This window comes from Asparagus officinalis, chromosome 6 (assembly GCF_001876935.1).
Source record: "Asparagus officinalis chromosome 6, Aspof.V1, whole genome shotgun sequence".
In the NCBI taxonomy this organism is placed as follows: domain Eukaryota; kingdom Viridiplantae; phylum Streptophyta; class Magnoliopsida; order Asparagales; family Asparagaceae; genus Asparagus; species Asparagus officinalis.
The window spans coordinates 24,905,004-24,920,533 of NC_033799.1; the positions used below are offsets into that span (position 1 = coordinate 24,905,004).

The window sequence follows — 15,530 nt, forward strand, 5'->3', positions numbered from 1 at the left end:
GGCCTAAACAGTCGGGGTTGGTAACCCCGACTGTTTAGGAACGTCATTAAGCCCACGTGACAAAAAGTGGGTCGATTTTGATAAATAAAAAAAAACGGGCCGATTTTAAAAAATAAAAAACTTTTTGGGGCTGTTTTGAAAAATTCCTCGAATACTCGATGAGCTCTCGTTATCAGCCGCTCAAATCTTCAATAATAGAGAACTCATCACTTACGAAACATAGAATTATAAAATCTAGATGAGCTCTCGTGGATCTCAGTATACAGAAAGAAAGAGTCACTTACGAAACATAGAATTATAAAATCTAGATGAGCTCTCGTGGATCTCAGTATACAGAAAGAAAGAGAGGAAACAAATTAAGAAATGGAAGAAATCTAGATGAGCTCTCGTGGATCTCAGTATACAGAAAGAAAGAGAGGAAACAAATTAAGAAATGGAAGATAGAAGAGGCTTGGCGTCCTTTGCTTCAGCGCATAATGAGGGTGATAGGGAGAACATTGTCTCAGACATCACTCAGGTATACAAATTGCTTGTGTTATTCCTCTTTCTTTTTTTATCTTCAGAATTGTGTATAGTACGTACCTTGTTTAATACGATTTGGGGTTGCTTCATCTTGATGTTCTTGTTCCTATTTTAGATGAGGAAATCATGGGTTTTAATTTACTTTCAACTGCTTTTTTGATGAATTGTTGCTCAACAGATGTTATATATTTTGTCTGAATGTGGATGGTAACTTGGGATTATAGTTAAGTGACCGTTTTTACTTGGCAAGAATGCAATTATACCTCAGGCAGATAATTTTATAGTAGGAGTATCAAGTATTGTCGAAATCTATACTCTGATCAGTTTTAATTTTTACGGTAAATTGGATGATTAGTGTTTTGTTTGTGTATGTTTAGCTTGTAGGATGGACACCATTAATAGAACTGAAAAGTATAGTGAAAAAGGAAGGAGTTGATGCTCGGTTGATCGCTAAAATGGAGTCCTACCAACCTCTTTCTTCGGTGAAAGATCGTGCTGCTCTCAGGTTTGTATGCGGATATTTTTAAATATTTTATAGAAAATTTATTTTTTTCCCAAAATAATTGCTATCAATCTAAGTTTGATCGCATATGTATTTTGATAGACACGTACATATTTTAGTTGTTCGGGATTTTACATATACGTGTCCCTATAAAACAATAGTTTTGGGTTAATTTTGGACAACCCCCTGAACTTTGGGGTGTGTGTTGTGTAAGAAATAGAGTGTGTTGCAAATGCACTTCAAATTAATTACAGTATAGAAAATGTTGAACCATAAAGAGAGGTTTCTTTGATTTTTTTTTTTTTAGTTGGACAGTTTCCTTTTATGAAGTTGTTTGAAAAGATGTTTTCATGAAGAAAGGTTTGAAAGTGGGTTTATAGTTTTTTGTTAAGGAAAAGAATGAAAACTAGAAAGGGGGATAGAAGAGAGAATAGAAATGCAAACAAGAAAAGAGACGATGGAAAAAATAAAACAAAAGAAAAAATAAAAACAAGAGAAAAAGGGGGAAATGGAGATATAAAAAATAGAAATAAAATGAAAAAAAATCAAAAGAAATAGAAAATGAAAGAAGAGATAACAACTAACAAAACTAGAAAATGAGAGAGAGAGAGAGAGAGAGAGAGAGAGAGTTAAATTAGGAAATGAGGCTGGCTCCCCTTGATCTTGATGGGAGATGAATTTCTTTAGCAGGGCCCTCTGTATCATGTCCTTAATGTCTCTTTGGAGAACTCCTATAGTTATCAGTATGATGGCTATGATCCCGGTGATATCGGTAGTACTATTTGAGGTCTCTAGATTTAGAGTTTGACTTCATGTGAGGGGGAGGAGTGGTAAGGTATCCCTCCTTCTGAATCAGGTACAACAATTGTGTGTGTGTGTGAGAGAGAGAGAGAGAGAGAGAGAGAGAGAGAGAGAGAGAGAGAGAGAGAGAGAGAAGAGAGAGAGAGAGAGAGAGAGAGAGAGAGAGAGGTGTCGAGAGGAGTGGGTGTTAGCTTCTTTGTCGCCTCTTTCTTCTGATCTCTCCTATCAACCCGATCAGATCTGTCATCGCCTTTAGGGGATCATCTTCAACCGTCTTGCCCTTAGAGGATTCTACTTTAGCTACTTCTAGTTGGGTCACCTTCTTGTGGGCTTGACTCTCTTCAACGTCCATGTGTGATCGAGCTCAGACCATCAGTTGGTTGAAATTAATCACACTGTTCATGATGAGAGAGTCGAATAATGTTTCATCTTCTAGCCCAGCAACAATAGCAACCATGGTGACCATATTGCCGAGGCCTTCGACCTCTAGTCTCTTGACCTATAATCTTTTAAAATAGTCTCTTAGGCTTTCGTCGGGTCTCTGTTTTATCTGCAGCAAGATGGAGGAAAGAGTCTTTTACTTTGTGTCAGCCAAAAAATGGTGCACAAACTTTTGGCTGCGCTGCTCAAAACTATGGATAGACTTCTTATCCAGTGAGTTCTATCACATCTTCGCACTATCCGTTAAGGTAATTAGGAAAGCTCTGTAGATGACCAGGTCGCTCACTTGCTACATGCGCATTAAATCATAAATATTTTATGCATGCTCAGCAGGATCTCCTTCGCCCTTATATTTCTCGATGTAGCGCATCTTAAACTTAGGCATAAAGCATTCATGATCTAGTCGGCAAGAGGCATATTTCCTCTGATGATATCTGCGACATTGTTGAAGGTCCGGCCGTAACCAGACACAAAGTTGGTTGTAAAATGATCTATTCTGCTTACTGGAGCTGGAGCAGCGCGAGGATATCTAGAGTCGCACAACATCATCTAGGTGTCATTTTCATGGCTAAGACTCAAACTTTCGCCAGTAACCTCCATATAGTGCGGGGGTTGCCGTGGATGAGCGACGAAACGAACCTGCTGCCAAGGTGGTGGGGGAGTGATATCTCCAGTTCGCTCCTTAACTATTTGTTGCTAAAGGAGATGATCTCCTTAGGGAGGAGTGACAGACGATGGAGGAGGATGAGATGGAGGAATCTGACTTAGAAGTTTCTTTGTAATAGTAGCGAACTGTTGCTAAAGGGAATGAGCTATTCTCTGGGTGGACTCATCTAATTGGGCCCGAGTGATATAGCCTGTGTTGGTCTCCCCTCTAGGAAGGGCACAGACGATCAATCTGGTCGATTGGAATCAGTCATCTTCTTTAAAGAAGAAAAAGAGACCTCACGGTGGGCACCAAAGTGCTTATGCCAGAAACTTAATTGTGGAGATTAGATTGGATTTAGGAAAGCTCAGGGCCCCTCAATCCTCTATGATGGTTGATTGCTTTGAACAGAAGATAAATTTATGCACATACAAAACATTAGAGGGTCGAAGTTGGGTTCTCCGACGATCAAGTTAGTGCTGATCTTAAGGGATAGAAATGTATAAAAGAAATACTTTTTAGGGTTTTAGATGTAGAGAACCGCATGCCTCCATGTAGAAAAAAAATCTGCATATTTATAGTGAGTGGAAAAGGGTATTTGGGAAAAATGGTATTTGTGTAACTTCGGCTGGGTCCATGCAGTCGGCTTAGTCAACCAACTCTTTACACCTATCAGCAGCTGGCGGTCCGAGTTATCCTCACGTTTAATGCGGCGGCGACAGAATGGCTAAAGTGCTAGCACGATCCGAGGAGTCTTCATGACTTCGGCGGAGAAGTAATGATAGTCTTGACCATGCATTTAATGCGACAGTGACTAGCTGACAACCTTCGGGAAGACAAAGCAAATAGGTTCCCCTGTGGTTCAAGTTACGTCGCCGGGTACGAGTCAAGACACATTTCATCTCGGTCTTTTGAGAGAGTCTAAATGAGGACGCCTTTGGCTTTTGAGAGAAACCCCGGGTGATGACGCCTTTCATCTCAATCCTTTGAAAGAGTTCGAGTGAGGACGTCGTTGGCTTTTGAGAGAAACCCTAGGTGATGACGCACTTTGTCTCAGTTAAATCTACTCCTAAATTAAGCAAGAAAAAATAACTAAGTATGAAAATTAAACAAATAAAGCCTGAATTAAAGGAATTAAATCTAACATACTTCCTAAACATGCAATTCTAATTAAACAAGAAAATTTAAAATCTAAAAATTCACATTGCAATGGTTGGCCCCTTGTGCAGATCCAAGTTTCTTCAAGTCTCTATGATAAAAAGAAAATTAAAAAAAGAACTTTTTTATTTTTATTTACAAAATTAAAGTTTTACAATATTTGGAAGGCCTACAAAAGAGTGGCCCTCTACCCTCTAGAAGATGATTTACAAAAAATTTTGCATGCCTGACCCTCACTCTCTACTCCTTTTTATAGAAGACATAAACTAATATCAGTCTTTGGATCAAACTTGGGCTCCAAGAAGCAATTTTGAGCTGTAGGTGCATGGCTAGAAAATTCTACACAAATTCTAGGATATTTACAGCTCTACCAGTAGTTCACAAAAATGACCATATGATGAGTTCTATAACTCCAATTTGACTCAAACTTGATTAGTTGCATTTGTGACTGGAAGACGGACAATTCTATATGATTCACAGCTGGATCAAACAAAATAATCCTACACATTTCTAACTATAGGGCCATCACAAGTCCACCAATTATATTGATCTTAGCGCGCGGATTGGTTATATATAATGGAGAAGGAATTGAGAGTTATAAATCACCGAAAGAATTCGTTATGATATTTGCTTCTTTAGTCCATAATTTAGAAGTGGTTTTTTAATGATAAATTTAAAGTGCTTAACCATCAAAAAGGAATTTACTTTTAGCAATAATCTGGTTTCTCAATTACTGCGATAAGTTAATTTTTCAGCAATACTCAAAGAATATTTATCAAGGAGGAAGAGGACTAATTTAAGTCAACAGTTGCCCTTGAAGTTGTTAATAACTATGAAACGAGGTTCGGGACTCGATTTTGAAATAAGTTTGTGGATTAGTAAAATAAGAAAAAGTGCAAGGCGGTTATTTACAGCACCACCAAAGTTCGATGAGGTTTCTCAAATTAAGCAGTTGATGGGGGGTATCTGCAACACCCCCACCCCCACCCCCAAAAAAAAAAAAAAATCCTTGCCAGGAAGAGGACTAATTTAAGTCAACAGTTGCCCTTGAAGTTGTTAATAACTATGAAACGAGGTTCGGGACTCGATTTTGAAATAAGTTTGTGGATTAGTAAAATAAGAAAAAGTGCAAGGCGGTTATTTACAGCACCACCAAAGTTCGATGAGGTTTCTCAAATTAAGCAGTTGATGGGGGGTATCTGCAACACCCCCCCCCCCCCCCCCAAAAAAAAAAAAAAATCCTTGCCAGACGCACACCAACCGAAAGATCAAGGGTGTTTTATTCAACTAACCAAATATTTTGTCTGGGTAAATTTTACAAACCCCCCATGAACTTTGTGTGATTTTGTACAAAATCCCATGATTTTTATAAATAAGAGAAAACCCCATGAACTTTCAAAGTTGTACCAAACCTTTCGAATCCAAACTATTGGAAGGTGTTATAAACAACGTTAACTACTAGACTAAAAGATTTTAAAATATGACCTGATTGTTATCTCTTGTTCTCCCACACGAATGGACTTCATTAAAAATCTTTATCACAAATCATAATTTACAATAAATTCAAACTAATTACTCTACCTACTGACAACTGCTTAGAGATTTTCCAGTAACTCAAGAGGGTTTAGTAGAATTTGAAAGTTCAAGGGTTTTCTCTGATTTTTGAAGTCAAGTAGGGGCTTGTGCAAAATATCCGGCCACTTATTCATATATAATTAAAAATTGAAGGAAGTGATGCTGCCATTTTTAGCTCAGTGACATGAAGAGCATACACAAGTAGGACAATCATTAGTGAAGTCCATGCTGTTATTTGCTACTCTATGCACTTGCATATCATGTTTTATTTTTCCAATGAAGCCCTTTGATTTACTGATCAGCCTCTAAGTTGACCAGTTTTTTTATGACTGTTTGACAATCTTTTTACCAAAAAAAAATTAAGTCCACTAGCAGCAAAACAATATTGATGAAATTTGGTAACATTCATCTCCAAGGGTTTTCTGAACAAATTTTGCCAACAAAAACCTGTTGAACAGTAGATATCTAGTTCCTTGCTTTGAGTTGAATCTGATTGAATCATGCTTCTCCGACTAATTTATTCAGCAACAACTATACAACAAAAATGTCGACGACCATGACAAATCCTTTTTATCTAGCACAGTAATAAATATTTTCTCACATTAAGCACATATTCTTTTTTTCTCTAGAATGATAGAGGATGCTGAGGAGAAGGGTTTGATTAAACCTGGGATCACAACATTAGTTGAAGGAACGAGTGGAAACATAGGGATTTCTTTGGCTTACATAGCTGCAAGGAAAGGTTACAAGTTCATCGGAGTCATACCTGCCAATTATTCACTTGATAAAAGGATGCTACTGAAATATTTGGGCGCCGATGTTATAATAACCGGTGAGAAAGAATTTCTTATGATACTGAATTTTATTGGCGTTCTTTAACTTATTAAAGTAATTTCATAAAATGCCCTTGAATTTTTGGTTGGTTTTTTGCACGAAGTCCCCTAAATTTTATTAATTTGGAGAGAAGAATCCTGAATTTTTAAAACTATAACAAAATCCTAATATATTATTCGAAATAAATGGCATTGACTTGAAGGAGAAAAAGCCTGAACTACTCTTTAATAATATCTGTCAATCCTAATCCAAAACAACCCTCTCACTAATTTGCAAATGACAACTTAAACTACTCGCCGCGAGTCAATATTCAAGTAAATTAAGTTCAATGTGGATTTTCTAATTTATGCTGATCAAGAGAGTTTTGTGCAAAACACCCAAAGTGTAGAGGAGTTCTGTATCTTTGCCCTTTATTAAAAGAAAATTCGGATTACATTGGCCAAATTTATGCAAAACCACTACTAGATTACTGTACCTCCTACTTGTTCTGGTAATATATACATACTTGATTGAAGGTATTTTCAGTTGAAACATAGTGAAGATTGCATGGTATCAGAGAGACCCATGTTCACATCTCATGAACTGGTGCGTATCTTAAATGGGACTTTAAAAAAAAATGTACCATCACATGAAAAAAACTAAGATTTTTTGTCCACATAAAAAAAGATGCTCAACTTGTTTTGATACGTAATTTGTAAGATTTTTTGTCCATGTGGTGGTTTCCTTGTTCTTTCTTTATTTTACGCACTACAATTATATTCAGATACCCCATTTCCTTTTTGGATTCATAACACCATTTTATTAATCATGAAATTGGTTGCTTCCTTGCCTGGTGTTTCTGCAGAAGCTTCACGTAGATTTCAGGGAGTGTATGATAGAATAAAGAAGCTGAGAGAGCAGGATGCAAACGTGTATGTTCTTGATCAGTTTGCTAATCCAGCAAATCCTGAAGCACATTTCACGGGCACTGGTACTTTTATGTAACTTGTTTTAATTCTCAGTGATATCTTCCAAATAATTCATCAACAATTTCTGATTCTCAAAAAAAAAAAATGAACATGCCATTTTGCTGGCAACTAGGCAGAGTAAAGTTGTAAATATAATCACCCTCAATTTGTTGGAGGGAAACCTTGTACTTACATCTGTTAAGAGTATAAAATTGATACCCTCAAATATATTTACTTTAACTTCCATACTTTATCGTACTGGAAAGGACCTAATCAAGAATGATCCAGGTTCAAATTCTATTAGGCCTGTACTCAAAGCAGATTACAAAAGGTATCGCTATGTAAAATAGCGCAGGTTCCAATCCACAAAAAGGATGTCCAATCTGTAGGGATATGATAGCATTAAATTATAATCTTCAATGCTCACCACAGCTTCAAAGTTTTCGGTAGTTGAAGGGACTTTAGGAGCATCCACTCATCCCTACTTTTCAAAATCTTTACAATATTCCCAAACTTAGATGTTGAGTACACAGTGTAATATTTAGTGAAATTGTTGCTGCTTCTTTGCATTGGCTGTGTTATTTCAGATTATTCACTATCTTATATCTTGATACTTCGTTATTAATATTTATCTCTGAGAATTGGGTATCAGTGTCTTTTATCCAGTTTGTCATAACATTCCTACACAATTACTTTAGTTTGATTATCTTTCAAGTAAAGATAAATTTCATTCAATAATATTTCTGCCTTGCTATTCTTAACTACTATACTGATCATCCTGAAATAGGTAGTAATAAATTATCAGGAGTTCTAATCGGAACCCAATGCATCGAATTTCAGGACCAGAGATCTGGAAAGACACGGCAGGAAAAGTAGACATCCTGGTATGTGCTAGTGGATCAGGAGGTACGTTGAATGGTACCGGAAAATATCTCAAAATGAAGAATCCTGATATCAAGATAATTTGTGTTGAACCAGCAGAAAACGCACTCCTCTCAGGTAATTTTGATTTTGGAATCAGAGAAAAGAATTAGTTTCAATTTGACATAAGCTCACATAGATGACTCCACAGTAAATGTGATCTCGATCAGGGACACTTCAATTTATTTTTAACTGATGTACTTAATTTTCTTTTGTTCATGGTAAATGAACATTTTCATTAACCGTGTGAAAATATGTTCAGAACATAAAACTGATCAGGCATACTTGAGATAGCTCAATCAACAAAGCAAAAGAATACAAAATCCTTCAAAAATTTTACAGATATCTATACATAGAATGATAAGGAATGCGAGCCTTAAACACCTTGGTCAAAACCTCTCTTTTAATCATAGCAACCAGTGAACCCTCAAGCCAAGATTTTTGAGTGAAGTGCCTCCTATTTCTTTCACACCAAAGGTGGTATAATCTTGCTCCAGTACTAGCTTTTAAGATCTTACAAGCTTTTAAAAAACAAAGTGATCCAAGTTTTCCTTCTCCTGATGAAAAAAATATCCTGATGACAAAAATAACAACTATTTGTAACAACAACAATGTCTCATCCTTTCCGATCTGTCCTGAGTGAGGGGTCTCTCCCTTGCTGCTTATGACTTGTTGAAACCATAACTACGTATTTTGATAATTTTTATACAGGTGGTCAACTAGGGACCCATAATATCCAAGGGATAGGACCAAGTTTCATTCCAAAGAACTCAGATCTATCGCATGTCGATGAGATAATAACCGTAACCACAGAGGAAGCAATGGTTCATGCAAGAAGGATTGCAAGAGAAGAAGGTTTGCTTATGGGCATATCATCAGGAGCAAACTTGGCTGCATGCTTGAAGGTTTGGCTCTTCGTTTGTTCATTATTGAAATCTCTGTAGTGTAGATGTTGTTCAATAATGTTATGTCAATCTGTCCACTAAAGTTGTTTCACGATTGCAAAAAAAAAAATTGAAGCTATGATAAGCATTAAGGATAATTTTAGGGTAAATTTCATAGAACTCCCAGAAGTTTTGAGCAGTTCGCACAATGTGCTCTGAACTTTAGAAATCATAGAAAATCCTCCTGGAGTTTCAAAATTTCTAAACCCTCCTGAACCACTAGAAGCTCTCATAGATGGCGTTAACGGAAAGGTTAAAAAATTTAGAAGGTTTATGCAAAACGCCCCAAAGTTTGGGGAGGTTTCATGAATTTGCCCCACCTATACTCTAATATATCTTTGCAAGTTGAGTGTCTTTTCATGGGCTGTATAATCTGTACTATTTTAACCCATTAATATTATTTCCTTAAATCCATATTGAATGTATGTACTGTGGGATTTGAACTTAAAGTCTCTTTAAGCGCATCAAAAACTTCAAAGTTGTTATAAGGGTTGAGTGTTATAATTTTATACTCTTAAACATCATCCATGTTGTTTACATGATCACATAATAGTTCCTACTTTTGGTGTTTGGCAGGTTGCGAAGAGAGCTGAAAACAAAGGTAAGATGATTGTAACGATATTTTCAAGTGGAGGTGAAAGATATATCAGCACACAATTGTTTGATGAAGTCAGGGACGAATGCGTTAATATGAGCTTTTCATAGATTTTACGAGTCAGCACGAGATGCTTTGTATCAGAATCTCATATTTTCAATAAAAAGAATAATTGTGATGTTGATGTAACTGAGTACATTTTAAGTTGTCCTGGAACTTTACAGTGATTAACAATAAGAAAATTATAGCAATAAGCGCTCTGTTCTATATGTCTGTGTGTAGCACATGGCAGCCCCTGTCAGAGGTAAATGAGCATTAAATCATCATTAGAGATGCATATATTACATCAGATACAATAGATGGTAAGCATCATGTTTGATGATGATATGTATCAGATACTTAGGAAAATATTTGTATCAGATGCTTTCAAACTATTAAGTCTTTATCACAACATGATTCAAGGAATGAGGAAGAAAAAAAATAGAGAATTGAATGCTAGTTTCTGAATGCTTCTGAATCATGCATTTCCTAACTACTTCCCTGAAAGAAGTAGAATATAATATTATTAATGAGTACAACAAAAATTAAAGAAGTAAGCTTTTTCATTAGTTAATAATCATTAGTTAATAATCATTAGTTAATAGTGACTAATCAAATTCAAAACTATATGCACCTGCCCAAAACCTAAAATATGTCAAGGCGGTATTTGGTTGCCCATGGGATTGGGACTAGAACTTCCATGTCTCAGGACTTTCAATCAAGTTCCACACTCGGTTTCCATGGGACTAGGATATCAGTGGGATTGAGATTTCTTTATAATCCCCAAAATGGGTAATAGGAAGTTCCAACCCAACCCAAAAAAAAAAAAGAAAGAAAGAAAGAAAGAATTAGCATTATGGGACTTTTCATAACTATTACGCCCTTACCTCAGATAATACGTGTTAAATTAAAGGGGTAAACTATAATTTCTAAAACTTCCAGGAGCAATTGTTTTAGGGGAGTGAACTGCAAATTCTTAAACTTTTAGTGGGTAAACCTCAATTATTGGGGGATAGACTATAAATTTTGAAACTTCTAGGGGTATAAACTTTAATTTTTAGACGGTAAACTGCAAATTCTAAAACTTCGAGGCGGGCAAACTGCAAATTTGGGGTAAGCTACAATTTTTGAAAACTACATTTTTTAGGCCGATAAACTGTACCTTTTTAGGAGATTAGCTGTAAATTCTAAAACTTTCAGCATAGAGTAAAATGCAATTTTTGGATGGTGAATTGCATATTCTGAAACTTTCAGCATAGAGTAAACTACAATTTTTGGGGGGTATAATGCAATTTTTGGGGATAAGTGCAAAATTTGAACTTTTTGGGGGTAAAATACAATTTTTTTAGGTGGTAAACTACAATTTCTAAAATTTACAAGGATGTAAAATGTAATTATTTGGGGGTAAATGAAAATTTTGAAACTTTTAAAGGGTAAACTATAAATTTTGAAACTTTCAGGGGATAAACATTAATTTTTGGGGGGGTAAACTGCAAATTTGAAACTTCCACTAAGGGGTAAACTACATATTTCAGGTCGATAAACTGTACCTTTTTAGGAGGTTAGCTGTAAATTCTAAAACTTTCATGGGGGAAAACAACATTTTTTAAATTACAAATTTTTAGGGGGTAAATTACAGTTTTTGAATATTCACGTGTTCTTAAAAGAATTTAAGGCTGTTATTTTCAATTTCTAAAAAGTTAATGGGATGTTGTAGATTAATATGTAGCCAATATACTACACTATTGAGGGAGGTGTAAAAGGAAGGAGGAGAATTTTGTAATTTTATAAAGTTTTAATGCCAATCTCCTCATGAATAAAAATAAGTTCACCAAACACGAATGAGATTTAATATCCCAATTCCACTACATAGGGCTCGGATATGATACTTATACATATCTACTAAAATCAGATATGGATATATATATATATATATATAGGTAAAAGCTTATGTCAACTTAAGTGGATAGGAATAAGTTATCCACCAACTTTTTTAACCGTTGATATTGCATTGGGATCCGTGATAGATATGAAGAATCTTTTAAGATTTGTGTCTTTTTTATGGCACATATCTTGAGACAAGATGAGTGGATAAAAAGTTTGGTGGACAAGGCCTCCTATCCACTTAAGTGGATAGGAGTTTTACTCTCTCTATATATAGAGAGAGAGAGAGAGAGAGAGAGAAATGGGTATGTTTGGTACCAAGCACAAGTTTTTGTGTTTGGTAGTGAGGTGGCATATTCCTCTCCACTCATTGAAATCGGGGCCCACATTCACATCGGTTGGGGAGTGGTTGAGAATTGAAATGAGTGAATAAGAATATGTCACGTCACTACCAAGCACAAAATTTGTGCTTGGTACCAAGCAAACCCATTTTTCTCATATATATATAAGCGGAAATATATAGTATTGAAAAAATATGCGGAAATATAAGCAGATACGCATGCAGATACAAAACGGATATGAGAAAACTAGATAGTATTGAAAAAATATATAGTTCATGTGATGCGAAAGAGTTCATTAATATGTTCATTATATCTGAAAAGCTAAGATTAGACATCTTGATCATCAAAATTAACCTCAAATCCATAAGCTAAGCATTAAAACTATTGTAATAATATGACTAACATGTTTTTGGAGTTTCGGATACAAATCCGGATATGTCATTATAAAATCATATTCGTAACAATATCCTATCAGTTATAGATTTGAGTAACAATATTCGTATCCTAATAGATATGGTTGAGGAAATCATATCTGTAATGGTGTTCTCAATCGCTAATGTACAGCCCTTTGCCAGCAACGGATAGGTGTCCCCCTACATGCACCGCTCAAACCAAGTTGACGGTCAGGACAACCAAGGATCTCAACTTAGCCGACCCGCCAAGTTGACATCTCCTTAGATCGACTCGAAAGGCAGAACTTGTCGGCCATCTTGTCCAAGACGACTCGCTACGAGCCTACTCGACCAATTATTCGACACCTCGCGAGGTCGACTCGAAAGGCGTTACTTCTCGACCAAGTTAAAGGATGACTTCAACCTCGAGCCTATCTCACTAACACCACGTCAGCGTCATATTAAATGCTTGGCAGACGCATCATACCTCTAGCCTCGATAGTCTTCATGACATTAAATGCTTGGCAGACACAACATACTTCTAGCCCCGATAATCTTCATGACTCATCAGACCACGTCAGCATCGTCATGCCTCAAATCACTTCGTATTAAATGCTGAGGTGATCTCTCCTCCACTTATCGACTGACAAGTGTAAAGTAGTTGTTGACGCAGCTGCCAAGCCTTACTTATTTACCGCCATCTTGTGTTCGGCCAAAATGACCATTCTACCCTTTTTCTATCACTCAAGTTCTTTATTTTCCCACTCAAGTTTAACTGACTTGATCATCGGAGGAACTATGGGGGAACCAAGTCCCGTCCTCTCACGAGTTGCTATTTGTGCAGGCTAAAATCTACTCAACTCAAAACTATATATTCGGAGAAGTGAGCGGTCCCTAATCACCTTCACCCCAATATATTTGACGGTTTGATTATTTAACATCAACAATATCCTATCAGATATATATTTGAGTAACCATATCTGTATCCTAACGAATATGGTTACGGATATTTTCTCAGGTACGGATATGGTTTAGTACCCCTACCACTAAATCCCACTCCTATACTTAATCCTAGGTTCAATTCTTAGGCGAACTGTTACCAAAGTGTACAAAACTAAAACCCTCAATGGTCACACCCCAGGCCTGCGAGCCCATTAGCGCAATGTAAGTAATAGAACTCATTTAGTGTAGTGCGTTGTTTGGCTCAAACCACTACCAAAATCGACTAGCTGATGCTACACTTGAGTCTTGGTCTTACCTATTTAAACACTCACAATTCTTATTGAATGACCAATGCGGGACTAAAGATTGGGTACTAAAATCAGTCCACCTAACAAAGACAACATCCTTGTCGCGCCATTGATAATTGGTTCATCCTAATATCACCACTAGATGATGTGGGCTCTAGAGATGTCTCATATAGGCAATAAAGGTAGCTCGCACGCACTCACACAGTATAGCACCTAGCATAGCATAGCACCTAGTTCTACAATTCCGGCCGGCTATGTGCTCTGATACTATTTGTGGCACCCCGAGCCTAAGAGCTGGTTAGTGTGATGTAAGTCATGGTACCCCCCTTAGTGTTATGCGATGTTTCGTTCAAACCACATACAAAATCGATTAGCCGATGTTATGCTTAAATTTTGGACTTATCTATTTAAACACTCACAATTCTTATTGAATGGCCAATGTGGGACTAAAGATGGAGTGCTACATCAACTCTCACCCCAACTTCGGTATTGCTTATGGAATACTGGCAAAGACCTTTTACATTGTATATATGACAACAACTTTGGTTCAAATTTTACTTGCCACGAAATTTCTTAAGCATATTAAAAAAGATACCATGTCAGTTAAGTACAACCATTTACAAAATAAAGTACTAACCACATTCTCTAAGGGGGTGTTTGTTTCAAAAAAATTTGGGATATAGGATTTGAAGTTTTGGGATGTAAAAAGTGATTTTTTAGGGTTTTGGAATTCCATAAATCATGTTTGTTTCAAAAAATATTTTGGGATATTGAATCCCAAAAACATAAAAAACTATTATATTTTAGAATATATGAAATCCTCTTTTTGAGCTTGGATTTGGGCTGGATCTCTGACACAAGCTGTCCAGCTCATCTCCTCCTCAGCTCCCGAAACCAAAACCGTCGTTCTCGTCACCGCTTCTTCCTCCGCCTCTACCAAATCCTACCCGCGCTCAACCAACGAGAGAGGAGAAATCCAAAGAGAGAAACCGACCCTCTCTCCTCTCAAATTAAAAATTAAAAAAAGCTCAAGACTCAGGTGAGGATTTGTATAGGAAAGGAGGTCACCACGCGGTGAGGATAGGCGATCAGTTCGCCGGTGGCCGATACATCGCTCAGAGGAAGCTCGGATGGGGGAATTTCTCCACTGTGCAGCTCGCCTTCGATACTCAGACTCAGGAGACGAATTTGGGTCGTTTTGCTAGATTTCAATCTCGTTATCTATGTCTTATGATTTGGATCATTTGTTTGATTCCTGTTTTGGTGATTGTGTACCCTTTTGATCTGAGTTCTGATCGAATTGCTTTAGGCCAGATTTATATCGTTCCTTTTTTGATCTTTTATTGATCTGGACGTTTTTTGTTTCATGTGATTTTGAACTCGAGAGGCTTGAGTAAAAATTGTATTTGTTTTTTTTAGGGGGTAAACTCACCAAAGTTTTTATATTCACCATATATTGTTTTGGTAATCCTAAAACTTGTTTGTTATAACTATGGATTTCAAATTCTAAAATTTGTAATGCTACAATTTGAGTTTGAAACAAACAAGAATTTACAAATTATAGCATTCCAAATCTAAAAATATTGATGAAACAAACAAAGCTTTAGGAATCCCAAAACCCACCAAAAAATTTATGGATTTGAAATTCTATGTTGAAATCCATATCCATAAATTTTGGGATTTGAAACAAACACCCCCTAAACATAGGAGACAAAAGATTCCCATACTCACAAAAACT

At 36.5% G+C, this 15,530-nt stretch overlaps 1 protein-coding gene across 2 annotated transcripts; it reads left to right on the forward strand.

Moving 5' to 3' along the window:
* Positions 379–10,146, forward strand: LOC109844333 (bifunctional cystathionine gamma-lyase/cysteine synthase-like). Of its 2 annotated transcripts, XM_020413321.1 has the most exons (7): positions 379–517; positions 900–1,027; positions 6,275–6,477; positions 7,324–7,449; positions 8,267–8,425; positions 9,059–9,252; positions 9,868–10,146. In XM_020413321.1, exons 1-7 carry the CDS (start codon positions 434–436, stop codon positions 9,994–9,996), a joined length of 1,023 nt encoding a protein of 340 aa, XP_020268910.1. In that variant the 5' UTR covers positions 379–433; the 3' UTR covers positions 9,997–10,146. The 2 variants fall into 2 exon arrangements, with proteins under 2 accessions (XP_020268910.1, XP_020268911.1); XM_020413322.1 differs by lacking the exon at positions 900–1,027.

Coding starts and splice junctions, on each gene's coding strand:
- LOC109844333 (XM_020413321.1), top strand. CDS start 434: ATGGAAGATAGAAGAGGCTTGGCGTCCTTTGCTTCAGCGCATAATGAG. Junction 7,450..8,266: donor AGCACATTTCACGGGCACTG/GTACTTTTATGT, acceptor ATCGAATTTCAG/GACCAGAGATCTGGAAAGAC. Junction 9,253..9,867: donor ACTTGGCTGCATGCTTGAAG/GTTTGGCTCTTC, acceptor GGTGTTTGGCAG/GTTGCGAAGAGAGCTGAAAA.